At 39.3% G+C, this 22,627-nt stretch overlaps 1 protein-coding gene across 4 annotated transcripts in view; it reads left to right on the top strand.

Annotated features, from left to right (window-relative positions):
- The window catches only part of GREB1L (GREB1 like retinoic acid receptor coactivator), a 316,336-nt gene that overhangs the window by 197,126 nt on the left and 96,583 nt on the right, over nt 1-22,627 (top strand). For 2 of the 4 annotated variants that reach the window (XM_074383696.1, XM_074383695.1), the window contains 4 exons: nt 12,432-12,560; nt 17,183-17,299; nt 17,931-18,050; nt 19,813-19,950. In XM_074383696.1, coding sequence (XP_074239797.1) covers nt 12,432-12,560; nt 17,183-17,299; nt 17,931-18,050; nt 19,813-19,950 — 504 coding nt within the window. The remainder of the gene's footprint in view (nt 1-12,431; nt 12,561-17,182; nt 17,300-17,930; nt 18,051-19,812; nt 19,951-22,627) is intronic. The other 2 variants (XM_003924788.4, XM_074383697.1) reach the window with 1 other exon arrangement.

Genomic DNA, 22,627 nt, shown 5'->3' with positions numbered 1-22,627 from the left:
ACTTTGGGAGGCCAAGGTGGGTGGATCACTTAAGATCAGGAGTTTGAGACCAGCCTGGCCAACATGATGAGACTCCATTTCTACTAAAAATACAAAACAAGCCAGGCATAGGCCTGTAGTCACAGCTATTTGGGAAGCTGAGGTACGATAATCACTTTGACCCAGGAGATGGAGGTTGCAGTAAGCCAAAATCGTGTCACTGGGCAACACAGTAAGAAAACGAAAAAAAATCTTTCAAAAATGAAGGTGAAATAAAGGCACTTCTAGATATACAAAATATGGAATAGTTCACAACCAGCAGACTCACACTTTAAGAAATGCTAAAGGAAATCATTCAGATAGATAGACATGATAGCAGATGAAAATCTTAATCTTTACAAAGCATTGAAAACCACTGAAAATAGTAACTGCATAGATAAATGTATATAATTTTTAAATTTAAATCTATTTAGAGAGAATTGATTGTTACACCAGTATAATAATACATTTTGGGTTTATAATACATATAAAAGTAAATTGTATGACAATAGTCTGAAGGTCAGGAGGGGAAAGGTGGAAGTTCATTATTCTAAAGTTCTTATACATGAAGTTTTGCAGCATCACTTGAGGTTTTACAGTGGCAAATGAGGATATACAGTCATTTTTCAGTATCCACAAGGGCTTAATTTCAGAACCCCTGCAGATACAAAATTTGCAGAACTTCAAGTCCATTATATAAAATGGCATAGTATCTGCATGTCACCTATGCACATCCTCCCATATACTTTAAATCTTCTCTAGATTACTTATAATAATGAAAACAATGTAAATGTTATATAAATAATTGTTATACTATATTGGGTTTTTTAATTTTAATTTTAATTTTTTGGTTTTTTTTAATTGTTTTGTTTTGTTTTTAAGACAGAGTCTCACTCTGTTGCCCAGGCTGGAGTGCAGTGGTGTAATCTCAGCTCACTGCAAACTCTACCTGCTGGGTTCAAGTGATTCCCATACCTCACCTTCCCAACTAGCTGTGACTACAGGCCCATGCCTCAATCTTCATACCAGTGTCTGCCACCACACCTGTCCTTTTTTTTTTTTTTTTTTTTTTTTTTTTGTATTTTTAGTAAGGACAAGGTTTCACCATGTTGACTAGACTGGTTTTGAACTCCTGACCTCAAGTAATCCGCCCACCTCAGCCTCCCAGTGCTAGGATTACAGACGTGAGACACCGCACCTAGCCTTAAGAAATATTTTTCATCTTGGGAGGCTGAGGTAGGAGAATTGCTTGAACCAGGACCCTGGAGGCCGAGGTTGCAGTGAGCTGATATCGCGCCACTGCCCTCCAGCCTGGGCTACAGAGCGAGACTCCATCTCAAAAAAAAGCAAAAAACAAAAAACATTTTTGATCCACAGATGGTTGAATCTGTGGGTACAGAACCTGTGGATATAGGGGGCTGACTGTACTCTAAAAGCCCTAAACCAGCTACGAAAATAACTAGGAGTTTTAAGTAATATGCAACAAAATGATAAAATAAGTCATTAATATCTGCTTAATCCAAAAGAAGTCTGAAAGAGGAAAAGGGGGACAAAGAATATATGGAACAAGTAGAAAGTAAATGGCAAGATGATAAACTCAGACCTAACCACATCAAGATTCACATTCAATGTAAATAATCTAAACACCCAATTCAACATCAGAGATTATCAAATTGGATAAAAAAGTAAGACCCAACTCTATGCTGCCTACATGAAATACAATTAAAAGATAAAGACACAAATGGATTAATGGTAAAAATAAATAAATAAATAAAACACATATAAAGTGCTAACGTGAGTCAAAAGGAAGCTTGAGTGCTTATATTAGCATCAGGCAAAGTATATTTTCAGAGCAAAGGATATTACCAGAAGTTAAAGAGATTATTTCAAATTGACAAAGGGGTCACATAATTAGGAGGACAAAATAATCCTAAAAATTTATGTACCAAATAACAAAGCTTCAGAATACATTAAGCAAAAACTGATAGAATTATTTTGAGAAATAAGTAAATTCACTCTTATAGCCAGCTATTTCAACACCCTTGTCTCAGTAATTGATCAAACAAGTAGATAGAAAATCAGTAAGGATATAGAATATTTGAACCAATTTGATCAACCAACTTGATCTAATAGACTTTTTTAGAACACTCTTCCCCACAACAGCAGTATACACATTCTCCTTAAGTTCATGTAGAATACCAAGCCAGAGAAAAAAGACGTTATATACAGAAATAAACATGACATCATACTTACGGGCCAGGAAACAAATCTTAATACATTTTAAAGGATTCAAATCACACAAAGTATGTTCTTTACCCAAAACGAAATTAAATTGTAAATCAACAACAGAAAAATCTCTGGGGAAAAAATCTCTGAATATTTGGAAACCAAATAATATGCTTCTAAATAATTCATAGCTCAAAAGAGAAATTAAAAGGAAAATAGCAATGTTTTGAATTGAATGAAAATGAAAACATCAGAATTTGTGAGGTGCCACTAAGGCAGTATTTAGAGGGACATTTACAGCACTAAAACCTATTTTAGATGAAAAGAAAGGTCTCAAATAAATGAACTCCGCTTCTGCCTTAAGAAACTAGGGGCCGGGGCGGTGGCTCACGCCTGTAATCCCAGCACTTTGGGAGGCCAAGGCGGGCGGATCACGAGGTCAAGAGATGAAGACCATCCTGGCTAACATGGTGAAACCCGGTCTCTACTAAAAATACAAAAATTAGCTGGGCGTGGGGTGGCATGCGCCTGTATCCCCAGCTACTCGGGAGGCTGAGGCAGGAGACCTGCTTGAACCTGAGAGGCGGAGATTGCAGTGAGCCGAGATCGCCAGTGCATTCCAGCCTGGCACAGAGCAAGACTCTGTCTCAAAAAAAAAAAAAAAAAAAAAAAAGGGAAAAAAATTTAAACCCAAAGTAAGCCAGAAAAAGAAAAAGGAAGTAATAAAGACCAAATCAGGCAGGGCGCGGTGGTTCATGCCTGCAATCCCAGCACTTTGGGAGGCCGAAGCGGACAGATCACTAGGTCAAGAGATTGAGACCGTCCTGGCCAACATGGTGAAACCCGGTCTCTACCAAAAAGGTACAAAAAATTAGCTGCGCATGGTGGCGCGTGCCTGTTTCCCCGGCTACTCGGGAGGCTGAGGCGGGAGAATTGCTTGAAGCCGGAAAGCGGAAGTTGCGGTGAGCCGGGATCGCGTCACTGCGCTCTAGCCTCGCGATAGATGGAGCGAGACTGGCTCAAAAAACGACCAAATCAGCAGTCAGCAAAATAGAATATTAGAAAAACAATTTAAAAAATTAATAATAGAAACTGGTTATTTGTTAAAAATCAACAAAATTTGTAAACTACCTAGACTGATTAAAAAAAAACAAAACAGAAGATACAAATTACCAGTATTGGAAATAAATGAGATGATGGCATCAACATAGATTCACATGATATTAAAGGAATAATAAAGGAATGTTAGGAACCATTTTATGACAAATTTGATGAGATAAATTCCTTGAAAGACACAAAATATAAAGGCTTACACAAGAAGAGCCAGGTAGCTGTATAGCCCCGTATCTATGAAATACACCGAAAATATAGTTAAAATCCTTCCTTAAAGAAAACTCCATGCCCAGATAGCTTCACTGATAAATTCAACCAAACATTTTAGGAAATGATATTATCTTTGTTTGTTTTTGAGACAGAGTCTCACTCTGTCACCCAGGCTAGAGTGCACTGGTAGGATCTTAGCTCATTGTAACCTCTGCCTCCCAGGTTCAAGTGATTCTGATGCCTCAGCCTTCCAAGCAGCTGGGTTACAGGTATGCACCACTGTGCCTGGCTAATTTCTTTGTCTTTCTAATAGAGACAGGGTTTCACTATGTTGACCAAGCTTGTCTTGAACTCCTGACCGCAAGTGATCTGACTGCCTCAGCCTCCCAGAGTGCTGGGATTGCAAACGTGAGCCACCACACCCAGCTAGAAGTGATAATATCAATTCTATACAAAGTCTTCCCCCAAAATGGAAGGAAATGGATTACTTCCAAATTCATTCTATGACACCAGAATTACCTTAATAATAAAATAAAAAATATCACAAGAGAAGAAAAATTTAAACCAGTATCTCTTATAAAATAAATAAAAATTTCTTAATAAAATTTTAGTATTTTGGGTCAGGCATGGTGGTTCACATTTGTAATCCCAGCACTTTGGGAGGCCAAAGTGGGTGGTGATCTCAGGTGGATCACCTGAGATCAGGCGTTCAAGACCAGCTTGGCCAACATCATAAAACCGCATCTCTACTAAAAATACAAAAAAATTATCCAGGCATGGTGGTCACCGCTCCAGCCTGGTAACAGAGCAACACTCCATCTCAAAAAAAAAAAAAAAAAAGAAAAGAAACAGCATAAGAATGGATTAGGACGATATCTGATTTAACATGAGTTTTAGAGGGTAAATATGTTGTATTTTAATTAAATGCTAATTTAACTGAATCAAAGTAAAACATGGCTGACATAACTAATGCAGGCTCAGAGTGCAATAATAGAAATACGGTGTCTACATTAGGACATTAATTGCATGTTAATGTTGTAGTTAACCCAGGGAAGAAGCAAATTATAGTCTATATTTTGTACAGGCATCAAGGGCAAAAAGAGAGCTCATAAAGACTTAAGCTCTTGGTCATCTGGAAAACCTTTCACAAGATTTAGCAAAGCTTTACTGAATATCTACTGTGTTCTAGGTTCTATGCTAAACATGTTCATTGCTACTGTGAGGTTTTAGTGCCATTTTGCAGATCATGAAACAGACTGTGGGAAGGGTTAATAATTGGTGAAATTATTGGTAGTGAGTGGCAACATCAAGATTCAGTCTCTGTACTGGCTGCATAATTGGCTTCCTATGTTTTGGAAGGTTGTTTCCCCCCAGTGATTTGGGGCCAACAGAAAGTAATTGAACTATTGTATAAAGAGGATAAGGAGATTATTTTGGTATTTTTTCAATTTTATTTCTTTAGCCACATTGTGACAATCATTGTACCAGGAGCTGGGAATGCCCTCAAGGGCTTACTGTAACCTAGTGGGAGAAACAAGAAGTTACAAACTACCACAACATAGAGAGCAGAAGCTGTGACTTGCTTAAGGAACTTTCCAAGTTTGTGAATCCTCCAGTGCTTAGAAGTTTCTTCTTTAAATGGATATGAAATCACTAGTAAAGAGAATGAGGCCTTGGTGAGATCAGATGCTGAGCAATCGGCTACTTACTGACTAAGCACCAGGTTCTGTAGAGTAGCCTCACAGCCCCATAGTTCAAATTCGTGTCTGAGCAAGGTGACAGGGGATCACATTTTGGATATTTGGGGTTGTTCCCAAATATCAAAACTGTTCTGAAACATTTACATATTTCAAAAATATCTATGTGCATGTGTATATACATACATCTATAATATATTCATATATATATATATATATGTACAGTAAAAAGTTTCTCTTTCGTCTCACCTTATTTCTATGCCTCCTTCCAGACAGGTAACCACTGAATTCTTTTTCTTATCTATTTTCTAGATTTTCTTTATATCTATTCAAGCAAGCACAAATACAAGTTCTTATTTTTACAACTTTCTTACTCTAAAGGCAAAATTTTGTATGCATGAATCTGCACCTCACCTTTTCATAGGTTGCATTTGTTTAAAAGCTATTTGCATTTTTCCCTATAAACTCTAAGTTCATAGCCTTTAGTCTTTAGTTATTAAGTTGTTGGTTATCATAGTTGGGGTTCTGCTAGAATCCAAGCTTAAGGGAAGAACTTGGGTGCATGTTGTTTTTGGGGAAATGATTCTTGGAAGCAGGAGGAAGCCAACATAAGAGTGTCTTTTGTACATAATTGCCGTAAAACAGAAAGGCTTGAGTACACTAGATCCTCCAAGCAGCATGAGAATTCCTGAAAGAATTATCCTTCTGAAGAAGGAGAGGCTCAGGCTGGGCACAATTGCTCATGCCTGTAATCCCAGCACTTTGGGAGGCCAAGGCAGGAGGATCACTTGAGCCCAGGAGTTTGAGACCAGCCTGGGCAACATAGGGAGACCTCCTCTCTGCAAAAAATAAAACTAAATTAGCTAGGTGTGGTAGCCCACGCTTTTGGTCCTACCTACACATGAGGCTGAGATAGAATTGCTTGAGCCAAGGAGGTTGAGGCTGCAATGAACCATGATCACACCACTGAGCTCCAGGCTGGGTAACAGAGTGAGACACCATCTCAAAAAAAAAAAAAAAAAAAAAAAAAAGGAATGGGAGGTTGGAGAGGCTGAGACATTTATTCTCATGTCCCTTATTAATTTAGGATTGCCTTGCAAGCATTATACTTTCTTGCACTTCTGGACCATACACAGGGCTGAGGGAGCTTTGTGGCCTTGGAGAAGACCCTGAGACAAATAGCTAAAAGAAGCTGAATGTGAGCTTGAGGTAGGATGCTGTCCCCAGGAGTCTGAGCTCATGTAGAACTGTCCACTAGAGTCCCTGCTGAAATCAAAGGTAGACCAAAAGGATGTAATGCAGGGCAACAAAGCGTCTGCTTACTATAATTGTTTTTATCTTATTGGCCTCTGTCGACAGTAGTGCATAGTGTAATTATTTGTGATATTAGTTACAAATATTTTCCCTGGTTTATAATTTTGTTTATACATAGTTTAAAGTAACAGCTTTGGCCAGGCTCTGTGTCTTATGCCTATAATTCCAGCACTTTGGGAGGCTGAGGCGGACGAATCTCTTGAGGCCAGGAGATTGAGACCAGCCTGGCTAATATGGTGAAACCCTGTCTCTACTAAAAATACAAAAATTAGATGGACATTGATGGTGTATACCTATAATCCTAGCTACTTGGGAGGCTGAGGCACGAGAATCACTTGAACCCAGGAGGCGGAGGTTACAGTGAGCCAAGATTGCGCCACTGCACTCCAGCCTGGGTGACAGAGTGGGACTCTGTCTCAAATAAAATAAAATAAAGTGACATACTTTTATTTTTGTCTTGAACTAAGATAAAATTACATACATAAAATTAAAAGTATGTAATTCAATTTAAAAAGGTATAATTTAATGTTAAGTATTATATTCACAGAATTATGCAATAAATTTCAGAACATTTTCATCACTCTAAGAAAAAAAACCCGTATCTGTTAACAGTCATTCCCTGTTTCATCTCTCTCCTCAGCCCCTGACAACCACAAATCTGTTTTCTATTTCTTTCTATCTATTCTGGGCATTTTATACAATTGTCATGCATGGGCCTTTGTGACTAGCTTCTTTCATTTGGCATACATAATGTGTTTAATGTTCATCCATATTGCAGTATGTATTAGTACTTCATTTCTTTTTACTGCTGAATAATATTCTGCTGTATGGATAAAAATAGGATACAAATCAATTTTTAATTTTTCAATAGGTAAGTTGATAGAAATCAATTTTCAGTTTTTCAGTTGGGTTGTCTATTATTGATTTTGAAGAGGTTTTTTAAAAATACATATTTGGGATACAAGTTCTTTATCAGATATATGATTTTCAAAGATTTTTCTCCCGTTCTGTGGGTTGTCTTTCACTTTCTTGATGATGTCCTTTGAAGCATAAACATACATTTATTCATACAATATATAATGTATGGATAAACGCCATTCATCAGCTGATGGGCATTTGGGTTATTTCCATTTTGGGGCTATTATGAACAGTCCTTCCATGAACATTTGTGTACAGGTTTTTGGTTGAATGTGTGTTTTCCCTGCTCTCTTATTTCAAACCTAGGGGTGGAATTGCTGGGTCATATGGTAACTCTATGTATAACCATTTGAGGAGTTGTTTTCCAAAGTGGCAGCACCATTTTACATTTCTACTAGCAATGTGTGAAGATTCAAATTTCTTTATATCCTACCAACACTTGTTAATGTCTTTTTGATCATAGTCATCTTTGTGGGTATGATGTAGTAGCTTGTTGTGGTTTTGATTTGCATCTCACCAGTGGCTAATGATGTTGAGCATCTTTTCATGTGCTTATTGGCCATTTGTATATTGTCCTTGAAGAAGTATCTATACAAATCAGTTTCCATTTTTCAGTTGGGTTGTCTATTACTGATCTATAAGAGTGTTTAAAAATTTATTTGGGATAAAAATCCTGTATCATATATGTGATTTTCAAATATTTTTTCTCATTCCGTGGGTTGTCTTTTACTTTCTTAATGGTGTCCTTTGAAGCATTAAGTGTATCTATCTTGATGAAGACTAATTTATCTATTTTTGTTGTTTGTGTTTTCAGTGCTACAGCTAAGAAAGCATTGCCTAATCTATGGTCATAAAAATTACTCCTGTGTTTTCTTCTAAGAGTGTTATAGCTATTAGCTATTACATTTAGATGTATAATCCATTTTAGGTTAATTCTTGTATGTGATATGAGAAAGAGGTTCAACTTCATTCTTTTGCCTGTGGATATCCAGTTGTCACATAACCATTTGTTAAGATGACTAATTTTTTTTAACCCATTGAATTTTCTTGACACTCTTGTCAAATTTCATTTGCCCATAAAATGTAAAGGTTTATCTCTGGACTCTCCATGTTATTTCCTTGATCTGTATGTCTGTTCTTATGCCAATACCACCCACACTGCATAATTATGGTAGCTTTGTATGAAGTTCTGAAATGGGGATGTTTAAGTCCTCCAGCTTTGCCTTTCGTTTTCAAGATTGTTTTTGGCTATCCTGGGTTCCTTGCATTTTTATTTGAATTTTAGGATTAACTCATCAATTTCTGTAAGGAATTCAGCTGGAATTTTGATGGGGCTTACTCTGAATCTTTACAATAGTTTGAGTAGTATTGCCATCTTAATATGAACCTTTCTGTGAGCATGGGTGTCTATTTGTTTAGGTCTTCTTTAGTTTCTTTCAACAGTCTTTTGTGGCCAGATGTTGTGGCTCATACCTGTAATCCCAAAACTTTAGGAGGCTAAGACAGGCTGATCACTTGAGCTCAGGAGTTCGAGAGCAGCCTGGGCAACATGGCAAAACCCAATCGCTACAAGAAATTTAAAAAAAATTAGCTGGGCATGGTGGCATGTGCTTGTCATCCTAGCTACTTGGGAGGCTGAGGTGGGAGGATCATGTGAGCCCAGGAAGTTGAGGTTGTTGTGAGCCATGGTCGTGCCACTGCACTCCAGCTTGGGCAGTAGAGTGAGACCCTGCCTCAAAAACAAAAAAGCCAACAATGATTTGTGGTTTTCATAGTATAAATTTTGAACTTCTTTTGTTCTATTTATTTCTAAGTACTTATTATTTCTGATGCTATTATAAAATGAAAGATTTTCCTTAAGTATATTTTGGGGTTATCGCAATTACATAGGAATACAATTGATTTTTGAATACTGCTCTTCTGTCCTGGAGCCTTGGACATTTATTAGCTCTAGTAGTTTTGTAGTGGCTTCCTTAGGATTTCCTATATACCGGATCCTATCATCTGCAAATAAATGTGGTTTTATTTCTTCCTTCCAACCTGGATACATTTTATTTTCCTTCCTAATTACACTAGATAGAACTTCTTTTACATGTTAAATAGAAGTGGCAAGAGTAGACATTCTTATCTTGGTCCAGACCATAAATTTGATCTTTATCACTCAGTCCGATGGTAGCAGTTGGTTTTTTTTTTTGTTTTTTGTTTTTTTTTTTTTTTTTTTTTTTTTGGTTGTTGTTATTTTGGATTTTGGGTTTTTGTCTTTTTTTTTTTTTTTCTTTTGTCCTCTTGTGTTGAAACTGAAAGTAGTGGGTTTTTTGTATATGCTTTTTATCAAGTAGAGGAAGGTCCCTTCTGTTTCTAGTTTACTGAGTGTTTTTAATCACGAAAAAGTGTTGGATTTTGTCCAATGCTTTACCTGTGTCCCTTGAGATGATCATGTGGTTTTTGTCCTTTATTCTATTAATAGGGTGTATGGAATAACATCTTGTAGATTCTTGTATGTTAAACCAACCTTGCATTTCAGCTATAAATCTCAATTAGCCATAGCATATAATCCTGTTTTGTTTTGTTTTTTGATGGAGTCTCCGTGTTGTCACCCTGGCTGGAGTGCAATGGCATGATCTCAGCTCATCCACCTCCCAGGTTCCAGCAATTCTTCTGCCTCAGCCTCCCGAGTTGCTGAAATTACAAGTGCCTGCCACCATGCCCAGCTAATTTTTGTATTTTTAGTGGAGATGAGGTTTCACCATGTTGGCCAGGCTGGTCTCAAACTCCTGACCTCAGGTGATCCACGCACTTCAGCCTCCCAAAGTGCTGGGATTACAGGCATGAGCCACTGGGCCAACCTATAATCCTTTTTATATGCTGCCATTGTATTTGCTAGTATTTTGTTGAGCATTCCCACCCCCACACCCCTAGACGGAGTTTCACTCTTGTTGCCCATGTGGGAGTGCAATGGCGCAATCTCAGCTCATGTGGGCGTCTCTGGTACCTGTTGCAGTTGGGGGACCTCTGAGAAGGGAGGCTTCTAGGCCCTGTCTTCCTTCCCCCAGGTACAAGCAATTTTCTCAGCCTCCCAAGTAGCTCGGATTATAGGCATGTGCTTCCACGCCCAGCTAATTTTTTTTGTATTTAGTAGAGAGGAGGTTTCACCATGTTAGTCAGGCTGATCACGACCTCAGTCAGGCTCCTGACCTCAGGTGATCCACTCACCTCAGCCTCCAAAGTGCTGGGATTTTACAGGCATGCGCCACTGCATTTTTATGTACACATTCATATGTTTCATAAACTATTCTTTGTAGCTAGCTTTTCTCCCTCCCTCCCTTTCTTCCTTCCTTCCTTCTTTCTCTTCCTTTTGTTTCTTTTCTTTTCTTCCTTTCTTCTTTTCCTTTATTCCTTTTCTTTTTGAGACAGGGTCTTGTTCTGTCACTTAGGCTGGAGTGCAGTGGTTCAATCATAGCCCACTCTGTAGCCTCAAACTTCCTAGCTCAAGTAGTCCTCCCACTTGAGCCTCCGGAGTAGCTGGGATTATAGGTGCAAACCATGGCACCCAGCCTTTTGATGATGTCTTTTGTCTGGGTAATATTGGCCTTAAGAAGTTGAGTTGGGTAATGTTCCTTCATCTTCTACCTTTTGAAAGAATTTGAGAAAGGGGAGGCAAGCAGAAGTTATTGGGTCAAATCCACATTCATAGCGGCTGTATTCTTCTATATAAATATTAATCTTTAAATGTTGGTAGGCTTTTCTTTGTGGATAATTGTGGGATTTATTTTTGGTTTTGTTTTTAACTAATTTAGTGTCTTGTTAAAGGTCTATTCAGATTTTTTCTGTCTCCTTGAGTCAATTTTCATCATTTCTTCCCTAAGAATTTGTCAATTCGAACTCTAATTATCTGATTAGATTTATCTAATTTGATGGCTATATTAGTTTATGAGGGCTGCCTTAACAAAATAGTACACACTCACTGGTTTAAACAACAGCAATTTATTTTCACACAGTCCTGGACACTGGAAGTCCAAGACTGAGATACTGGCAGGATTGGTTTCTCCTGAGGCCTCTCTTCTTGACTTGCAGATGACCATCTTCTTGCTATGTCCTGACGTGGCCTTTCCTCTGCATATGGACATATTCCTGATGTCTCTTCTTCTTATAAGGACACCAGTCATATCAGATTAAGCCCTCACTCTGTGACCTCATTTCATCATAATTACTTTTTTAAAGGTCCTTTGTCTAAATACAGTCACATTCTAAGGTTTTGGGAATTGGGGCTTCAATATATGAATTTCAAGGAGACAGTTCAGTCTGAAACAATGGCATACAATTGTTCATAGCATTTGTTTATAATTTTTTTCTTTAAGATTGCCAGTGATGCCTTCTCATTTATTCCTAATTTTAGTAATTTATATCTTCTTTTTTCCTTGGTCAATCTAACTAAAGATTTGTCAATTTTGTTGATTCACTTGAAAAACAAAGTTTTGGTTTTGTTGATTTCTACTATTGTTTCTCTGTTCCTTACTTTATTCATTTATGCTATTGTCTTTATTACTTCTTTTCTTCTTTCTTTGGGTTTAGTTAACCCTGAATAGGTTAAATGACTACTACTATTTAAGGTAGTAATACTTACCTTACAAAGTTGTTATAAGAATTAACTGAATTAATATATTTAAGGTGCTTAAAGTAGCACCCATCAAATAGTAACTTCTAGTGAGTGAGTGTTATTAAATAAGTAAAAATAATAAAACCAGTATACCTAGAAATGAACTTTTTTTTTTTTTGGTGAGATCTAAGTGTAGAAATGAACTTTTAAAAATGTCAGAATAGTTCAAGGAAAGGACTGAAATTCAATAATCTGCTTTCTCGCAACTCTTGTTGAATTAACATCCTTCCTGCATATATAAATAGTTGCTAATTTAAACAAACTCTTTCATTTTAAAGATTCACCGATTCTCAGTCCAGCTATTTCTGCAATCAATTTAAGTGGAGCTCAGGACCTGACCCGGAATAAGAATATTGTGAAACCACTGGCTTTATCTTTGCATGTTGTAGGGAAGACTTTTGCTGCAGGTGATGTTTCCCTCACTTATATTCCTTTGGTAAATACATGGTCCATAAAAGAGTTGTGTGACATTTAATTGACAAATGATAGAAGAAAACAGAAGCTGCCTCTCCCTGCCAGTTGAAGAGAGAAGTGGGGCTGTCTGTAATAATGTACTAGTATATGAAGCTTTGTGTTCTCTACATTCCAACCAAAAGAGTTGTGGAATGACACTTGGTACTTGGAGGTGACACAGCAATTTGTTTCCATTCAACAGATATTTCTTGGGCACCTGCTATGACTAGGAACTGGAAATACAATGATAAATAAGGTTAAATCCGTGACCTCTAATTTCCTTGTAATCTAGGGAGATAGACCTCTGACAAGATATTTTCAGTGTGCAGTAGCACATACGGCAATGTACAGAAGAACACGGAGCAAAGGGTTTTAATCCAACATTGTAGGAGTAATTAAGAATGAGTTCTTGGAGGAGCTTGGTCTTTGACAATAAGGAGATCTTCACTGTACAAAGGAGGATAGGAAATGCAATTCAGTTTCAGGGAACAGCAGAAATGATGGGAAAAAGGGAAAAAAAGGAAAGGGGAAAAGCAAGATGATGTATGCAAGGAGGTGAGTAAGTGATGGTTAAGGGAAAATTATAGGCAGCCAGGCTAAAAAATGTGGATTTTACTATATAACTTACAGAGCAAAGAAATGGCATGGTTTGATTTGAACTTGAGCTAGATAATTTTTGCTTCAATGTGTAAGAAGACGAAATGGGAAAACTAGTTGCAGGTCATTTCAGTCGTCTCAGTGAGAAATGATGATGTCCTTGGCTAGAGTGGTAATAGGTTGCAGAGGAGAGGACAAGTTAGAGAACTACTCAGGAAGTGAAACCAGCAGGAATTAACTGATTAATGTGAGCCTCAAGGAGAAGAAGGGGTCTCAGTTGACATTCATCCTTCTGGGCTAATGGTGATGCCATCATCTTGAGACAGGGATACAGAAGGAAGATCAGGTTCTCCAGTGGGAGATTAGAGTTCAATTTTGGAAATGCTGAGTTTAAGATTCCCATAAGACGTCCATGTAGAGCTGTTCAACAGCCATTTAATTTATCATAGGGAGAATTCAGGACTGATGGTGTAGAGTCGAGTCACCAACATATAGTTAAATTCATCAGGGTAAATAGTATAAGCCAAGGAAAGATGTAGGCTGAGGCAAGCTGTGAACAAAAGACAGGATCATCTGGGCACAGTGGCTCACACCTGTAATCCCATCACTTTGGGAGGCCAAGGCAGGAGGATCATTTGAGGCCAAGAGTTCAAGACCAGCCCAGGTTACAAAGTGAGACATTGTCTCTACAAAAAATAAAAAAATTAGCTGGGTGTGGTTGTGTGCCCCTGTGGTCCCAGCTGCTCGGGAGGCTGAGGTGGGAGGAAGGCTTGAGCCTGGGAAGTCAAGGCTGCAGTGAGCCATGTGTGTTCCACTGCATTTCAGCCTGGGTGACAGAGCAAGACTGTCTAAAAAAAAAATAAAGATTAGGATGGGTACAGTGGCTCACACCTGTAATCTCAGTACTTTGGGAGGCCGAGGTGGGCAGATCATGAGGTTAGGAGTTTGAGACCAGTCTGGCCAACATAGTGAAACCCCATGTCTAAATTAGCCAGGCATGATGGTGGGCACCTGTAATCCCACCTACTTGGGAGGCTGAGACAGGAGAATTGCTTGAACCCAGGATGCAGAGGTCTCAGTGAGCTGAGATCATGCTACTGCATTCCAGCCTGGATGACAGAGTAAGACTCTGTCTCAAAAAAAAAAAAAAAAAAAGAATCCTAGAAAAGTTTAGTTTAGTGTGTGTCTGTATGTGTATGTGTATGTGTGTGTGTTTCTTTTTCTGAAACAGGGTCTCACTCTGTCACCCAGCCTGGAGTTACACTGGTGTGATCTCAGCACACTGCAGGCTCAAGCCATCCTCCCACCTCAGCCTCCCAAGTAGCTGGGACTGTAGGCACATGCCACCATGCCTAGCTAATTTTTGCATTTTTTTTTTTTTTTTTGTAAAGAGTGTTTCACCATGTTGCCTAAGCTGGTCTCAAACTCCTGATGTCAAGTGATCAGCCAGCCTTGGTCACCCAAAGTGCTGGGATTAATAGAGGTAGAAGAATGAGCATAAAGAGAGCCTGTCATTTTTGGAAACTTTTCTTTTTTAGTTATTTGTAGAGACAGGGTCTCCCTATGTTGCCCAAGCTGGTCCCGAACTCTGGGGCTCTACTGCCTCAGCTTCCCAAATTGCTGGGATTATAGGTGTGAGTCACTGGGCCTGGCCATTTTTGGAAACTTTTCAAGAGTTAGGTATCATAATTTACACAACCCACTTCTGTTCTTACTCTGGTCCAACATTTCTTGCAGGATCTACCTTCTGGTTGGATTACAGACTTTGAACAGTGGAATCAAGGTTTTTTTTGTTTTGTTTTTTGTTTTTTTAAAGATGGGGTTTCACCATGATGGCCAGGCTGGTCTCGAACTCCTGACCTCAGGTGATCCACCCACCTCAGCCTCCCAAAGTGCTAGGATTACAGGCATGAGCCACCATGCCCGGCCTGGAATCAAGTTTTTACAGCATTAAAAAAATCAATGACATGATAGATCAGTAATTACAATGGTTACTAATACCATCAGATGAAAGGCTGAACAACTTTATAATGCCAATCAATCTTAATATCACAAGAAGAGAGAAAACTGGCTTATGTGCCTCCTGATGCAAAGTACTGTATACCACAGTACTTATGAGATACTCTTGCCTAAAAAAAGAATCTGAATTTGATCAAACCTCTGTATCTAACAATTAGTTTATTAGAAATACAGAGGACGAGAATAAGTGACACTACAGGAATATAATCAACAAAATCTACAAAATGGAAAATTCTGCTAGGTTTTCAGCAAATTAATTGTAAGAAAGAAAGAAAAGGAAGGGCATCTTATAGATTAAAAGAGATTTCAGGTTCATACCCACTAAATTCAGTATGTCCATCTTGTTCGAATTCCAATTTGAACAAGCCAACTGTAAAAACAAAAGTAATTTTTTAAAGGTAATTAAAAGATAGTTGGGGAAAATTTTGAATACCAGCGGGATATTTTATGATAGTAAGAAATTATTGGCTGTGTGTGGTAACTCATGCCTGTAATTTCAGCACTTTGGGAGGCCGAGGCAGGTGGATCACTTGAACCCAGAAGTTCAAGACCAGCCTGGGCAACATGACAAAACCTTGTCTCTACAGGGTTTTAAAAATTACAAAAATTAGCCAGGCATGGTGACACATGCCTGTAGTCCGAGCTACTTGGCAGGCTGAGGTGGAAGGACCACCTGAGCCCAAAAGTCAAGAATGCAGTGAGCTTTAGTTGCACCACTACACTCTGGTCTGGGTATTGGAGTGAGACCCTGTCTTAAGAAGAAATAAGGCCGGTCATGGTGGCTTATGCCTGTATTCCCGCCACTTTGGGAGGCTGAAGTGGAGTGATTGCCTGAGGTTAGGAGTTCGCCACCAGCCTGAGCAACACTGTGAAACCCCGTCCCTACTAAAATACAAAAAATTAGCCAGGCATGGCAGCATGTGCCCGTAGTCCCAGCTACTCTGGCTGAGACAGAAGAATTGCTTGAAACCAGGAGACCGAGGTTGCAGTGAGCTGAGATTGCATGACTGACTGCACTCCAGCCTGGGTGACAGAGACTCCATCTCAAAAAACAAAAACAAAAAAAAAAAACCAAGAAGAAAAGAATTCATTTTTAAAAGAGTCTTATTCTTTTATAAACTCATACATAAGACCAGTGTGGTGGCTCACACCTGTAATCCCAACACTGTGGGAAGCCAAGGTGGAAGGATCGCTTGAGGCTAGGAGTTTGAGACTAGTCTGGACAATATAGCAAGACTCTGTCTCTAAAAAAAACAAAACAAAACAAAAATTTAAAAATTAGCCGGGTATGGCATGCTCCTATAGTCCCACCTACTTGAGAGGCTGAAGCAAGAGGATCATTCTAGCCTTGGAGTTCAAAGCTGCAGTGAGCTCTGATCCTGTCACTACACTCTAGCCTGGGTGACAGTGAGACCTTGTCTCCAAAAAAAAAAAAACAAGACAGGAAATAAAGAAGCAAACATAAATAAAAAGTATTTATGTACAAAATAATATGAGTTTGCTTCAAAATAATTCACAGCATACATGTGTTTATGTGGAGGGGACAGAGATAAGGGTGGTAAGGGTATTGATAAAGAAAGATGGGCTATATGTGTTGGGAAACGTTGAAATTGGGTGGTAGTTATGTAGATGTTCATTATCCTATTCTCTCTACTTTGTTTGAAACTTTCCATGACACAAAGTTAAGAACATAAACATAAGAATTTTTTATCTCTTCCTTCCATCCATCATCTCCAAAGACTTCATTGAAAATGATTCCAGAAGGTCTCTTGGAGTCCTAGGAAATTGTTTCTAGGTGACATTTAATTTTAATGAAGGTCCTCCTCTGACAGTTGCAGTTGGTTTTACGTAACTGGACTGAGTCCTATCCATGAGGTTTCTTGGAATCCTAGAGTGTGAGGTCTATCAGATGGTTGCAGCATCCCAGAGCACTGAGTACTCTTCTCCTTGTGTTCTACAGATGCTGCTAATGGAAACAGTAGCCATGGAGGGAAGGGCAGTGCATCCAGCTCCACTCCAGCCCACCCAGGGAATTACTCTTTGTCGCCAAGACCCAGCTATGCATCAGGAGACCAAGGTACAATACCTGTTGTAGAGTTTTGTAATAGTACACTTAACTGTGGTTAGAAGTACTCCAGATTTTGTAATGAATGATATGGCAACACCCTCTAGAGTGTTTTCTCAGTTTGTCATACAATGTTTTGAAAGTTTGTAATTGGTGTGAACAGTAATGAGTAAATATCTTGGGATTCTATATGGATGACCTAACTGGGAAATAATGTTAAGACAAGTGTATAAGGAAGTGTCTTGAAAAACCTTGGGTTTAGCTGACTAAAGTACAGGATTCAAAGTTCTTCTCTGTTGTGTGATCCCAGACAAATCTGAGCTTTCCTTTCTCCTTTTACAAGAAGGGTGTAACAATAATGCTCGTGCTACAACCCCACAAGGGTGTGGGTAGAATCAAATGAAATAAGCTACATAAACTTGTGAATCGTAAAACAACATACAGATGTTAAGTGGCGGTTATTGTAATGTTAGGTTACTAATACGGCTTTTTTTTAAAACTTTACCTGTAGAAGAGTGATTTAAGACTTTCGGAGCATAGTCAAGTTCAAAGTTCTATGTTACTTTGGCATTCTCTCCTTTCCCCCACATGGCTGTGAACAAGAATATCTCTTTCTTAATTTTTATTTTTTGTTTGTCTTTAGCTACCATGTTTATTTCTGGGCCACCAAAGAAACGACACCGGGGATGGTATCCTGGGTCACCTCTCCCCCAACCTGGCTTAGTTGTACCTGTCCCTACAGTTCGCCCTCTTTCAAGAACGGGTAAGATCTTAACAGAAGATGGATTTTAAGTGTGTTTTTAATAAGCAGAGATATCTTCTACTTCTATTTTTTTTTTTTTTTTTTTTTTTTTGAGACGGAGTTTCGCTCTTGTTACCCAGGCTGGAGTGCAATGGCGCAATCTCGGCCCACCACAACCTCCGCCTCCCGGGTTCAGGCAATTCTCCTGCCTCAGCCTCCTGAGTAGCTGGGATTACAGGCATGTGCCACCATGCCCAGCTAATTTTTTGTATTTTAGTAGAGACGGGGTTTCACCATGTTGACCAGGATGGTCTCGATCTCTTGAACTCGTGATCCACCCGCCTCGGCCTCCCAAAGTCTACTTCTATTCTTTCCCTGAATTCTTGAAGATGAATTATGTGAGAATATTGATAGTAGCTAATGTTTTGTTCTGATCACATTTACCTTCCCTACAATGCACAAGATCATTACAACTGATCTGAATGCAACCTTTGGCTTTGTTTTTAACCCATAGCATTACAAAGCCCTTCATTACACAGGACACAATGCTACCAACCCACCATCATAGGGCATATATATGGACTTGTTTTGCTGGCAATGGTGTTAGATTTTCCCTCCTGTTATATGGTTCTTTATGTGACCCATGCTTATTATTTCTAACCTGGATGGTTCAGTCTGTGGCTAGAAACCTGAAAAACCAAAACCAACTGGTTCTCTTTCAAAATACCTAAACTGTAGCCATTCGACATTCACAGTTAAATGTTCAAACATTTGTCTACCTTGCTATACCAACCACAGACAATTGTAAATATACTGGTTCTAAGACATAAATGAGTTATTTAAATGTTTAAGTTTTTTAAATAAATAGTTGTTAGTTTTTTTTTTTTTTTTTTGAGACGGAGTTTCGCTCTTGTTACCTGGGCTGGAGTGCAATGGCGCGATCTCGGCTCACCACAACCTCCGCCTCCTGGGTTCAGGCAATTCTCCTGCCTCAGCCTCCTGAGTAGCTGGGATTACAGGCATGCGCCACCATGCCCAGCTAATTTTTTGTATTTTTAGTAGAGACGGAGTTTCACCATGTTGACCAGGATGGTCTCGATCTCTTGACCTCGTGATCTACCCGCCTCAGCCTCCCAAAGTGCTGGGATTACAGGCTTGAGCCACCACGCCCGGCAATTTTTTGTATTTTTAGTAGAGACGGGATTTCACTATGTTGGCCAGGATGGTCTCGATCTCTTGACCTCGTGATCCACCTGCCTCGGCCTCCCAAAGTGCTGGGATTATAGGCTTGAGCCACCGCGCCCAGCCCTAAATAAATAGTTTTAAAGAGAACATAGACATCTTACATACACAAATAATTATGCCAATCTGTCACTATGGTTGCTTATAGATGGTACTGGTTAATGATGAGTTTATCCTTCTTCACATTTCTCTATACCTTTCAAAATGTATGTAATGAATGGATATATGCCTTTGATAATCTTGGGGGGAAAGCTAAAATAACAAACAGGATCCAGAAGATTACATATGGACAAAAACAACTGGAAGGAAAACCACCAAAATGCTAAATAGTAGTTATAGCCACATGATATGATTATGGTTAATATTTTTTTCTCCCTTTGTTTTTTCAACTTATCACTTGTGTAATAAACATAATAAAAAATATAACAAACCATTAGGTTTTAATACTTCTCCATTAAAAGTATTAAAATTATATTGCTTTCTATTGTTTTTCATTTAGTTTTCACATGACATGTTTCTTGTCAAACTTTTTTCTTTCCAGAGTCCCCTTTATCTGCCCCAGTTCCACAGACCCCACTAACTGGAATTTTACAGCCCCGGCCCATTCCTGCAGGGGAAACTGTAATTGTTCCTGAAAACCTGCTGAGTAACTCAGGAGTTAGACCAGTAATTCTGATAGGTAAGCCAATGGAATTCCAAGTTGACTATGTCTTCTGGAATCTACGAGTGTTTTCCCATTTCATTGTATGTGTTTTTTCATATATTCATGAAGGTACTCATCCATCTATTGATTGTTTCAGCTTTTATTGGTCAGCTCTTTCATGCTGTATCAAACATGTGATTAGGAGCTGAGGATGAGGCAAAGTCTTTTGCCCTCTAGGAGCATTGTTTAGTGAGGGAGTCTGACCTCCTACGAGCCACTAGGGTTGGTAAATAAGTATTACAAGATATGGGCAATAACCATTACAGCACACTGTGACATGTGAGCTCCTTAGAGGTTCACAACCAAGAGCAACCAGAACTCAGAGCTCTGAGAGAGAACTTATCTCTGCCTGGAGGGGTCTGAGAAGACTTCCCAGAGGTGTTGGTTAAGCTGAGTCCTGAAGGTTGGTCAGAGTAGACAAGGTGGGGAAAGGGACATTCCAGTCAGAGAGCCAAACTACAGAGAAATAAAACAAGCCAAGCCAGCTGACTGAGCCTACTCAAGAGAACCAAGAGGCCCCACAATTGTAGGTCTGAACCTTATTATCTTTGAGAAGGCTGAGTCCTTCCATGTGGTCTACAAGTGGAGGTATAGACATTTAGGGGTCCCTATATTCTAGAACTAACTTAGTGCTTTTCATACCCGTGTGAGTCTCCTTGGTTTAGGACTAGCCTAAGCCATAAGGAGATTGCCTATTCTACCTGTAGGACTAAATAGATAGGGTGTTTAAGGTCCTCACTTTTTTTTTTTTTTTTTTTTTTTTTTTTTTTGAGACGGAGTTTTGCTCTTCTTGCCCAGGCTGGAGTACAATGGCACGATCTTGGCTCACCAGAACCTCCACCTTCTGGGTTCAAGCGATTCTCCTGTCTCAGCCTCCCGAGTAGCTGGGATTACAAGCATGTACCACCATGTCCAGCTAATTTTGTATTTTTAGTAGAGACAGGGTTTCTCCATGTTGGTCAGGCTGGTCTCAAACTCCCGACCTCAAGTGATCCACCCACCTCGGCTTCCCAAAGTGCTGGGATTACAGGCATGAGCCACTGTGCCTGGCCTACATCTTTAGGGCATGTTTATATGAGGTGTTATTTGCTTTTTGTGTTGGCTTAATCCTGCCTAATTGGATGGTTTTACTTGGAGCCCTTTCCTTTACCTGGTTGCTCTATCTGCTAATCCTAGATCTGTAGGTATTGGGGGGATTAAATGCTTAATGAATTAGGAAGCTCTTTTTGAACATTACCATAGTGCCACTAAGCTTTGGAAAGATGCATAGAACATGGGGACCCTTTGGTCCTTCCGTGCCTGCCTTTTAGTAAGTCTTACAGAGGGACTGTCCTCTCTATCAACCACCAAAACAGGGTACATTTTGGACACATTTTATCCTATCTACTCTAAAACAATTTGAGATTATTTACTGACATTTAGGAAGACAGCCTCACAAAAATAGCTAAGATTACAAAAGGAGCAGGGATCTCCAAGTACCTGAAACTAGTAGAATCTTGCTGTTAATCAGTGAATTTTGCTTAAATTTTTTTAAAAGAAAATCTCAGGAATATCTCCAGGTGAATAGTGTCAGGAAAAAAAAAAAAAGAAAAAAAAGAAAGAAATCTTAGAAAGTGAAACATCTATTGTTGTTTGTTTCTGTTTTTGTTTTTTGTTGTTTATTTTTTGAAACAGTCTCACTCTGTCACTCAGGCTGTAGTCCAGTGACACGATCTTGGTCCATTGCAGCCTCCACCCCCTGGGTTTAAGGGATTCTCCTGCATCTTGAGTAGCTGAGATTACAAGCATACAGCACTATGCTTGACTTATTGTTGTATTTTTAGTAGAGACGGGGTTTCATCATGTTGGCCAGGCTGGTCTCAAACTCCTGACCTCAAGCAAGCCGCCTACCTCGGCCTCCCAAAGTGCTGGAATTACAGGCATGAGCCACCTCACCTGGCCGGTTTTTTTTTTTTTTTTTGAGACGGAATCTCGCTCTGTTGCTCAAGCTGGAGTGCAGTGACACAATCTTGGCTCACTGCAACCTCCACCTCCTGGTTTCAAGCAATTCTCCTACCTCAGCCTCCTATGTAGCTGTGTGCCACCATGCCTGGTTAATTTTTGTATTTTTAGTAGAGACGAGGTTTCGCCATGTTGGCCAGGCTGGTCTTGAACTCCTGACCTCAAGTGATCTGCCACTGCGGACTCAGAAAGTGCTAGGATTACAGGTGTGAACTACTGTGCCCAGCTGCATTGCCATTTGTTTGTTTTCTGATTTCTTATCTGAAAATAAACTTGATCAGGGACTTTATCCGAATTTTTTTTTTTTTTTTTTTTTTTTTTTTTTTTTTTTGACGAAGTCTCACTCTATTGCCCAGGCTGGAGTGCAATGGCATGATCTCCGCTCACTGCAACCTCCCCTTCCCAGGTTCGAGCGATTCTCCTGCCTCAGCCTCCTGAATAGCTGGGATTACAGGCTTGCATGCCACCACGCCTGGCTAATTTTTGTATTTTTAGTAGAGACGGTTTCACCATGTTGGTCAGGATGGTCTCAAATACCTCTCTGCCTGCCTCAGCCTCCCAAAGTGCTGGGATTACAGGCATGAGCCATTGCCCCTGGCCTCAGAAATATTTTATCATTGCAATTTTAGAAAGGATACAGAGATGTTTTGCA

Source organism: Saimiri boliviensis, chromosome 13, assembly GCF_048565385.1.
Source record: "Saimiri boliviensis isolate mSaiBol1 chromosome 13, mSaiBol1.pri, whole genome shotgun sequence".
In the NCBI taxonomy this organism is placed as follows: Eukaryota; Metazoa; Chordata; class Mammalia; order Primates; family Cebidae; genus Saimiri; species Saimiri boliviensis.
The sequence above is the reverse complement of the archived record's forward strand: the minus strand, read 5'-3'. Positions and strand labels throughout refer to the sequence as shown.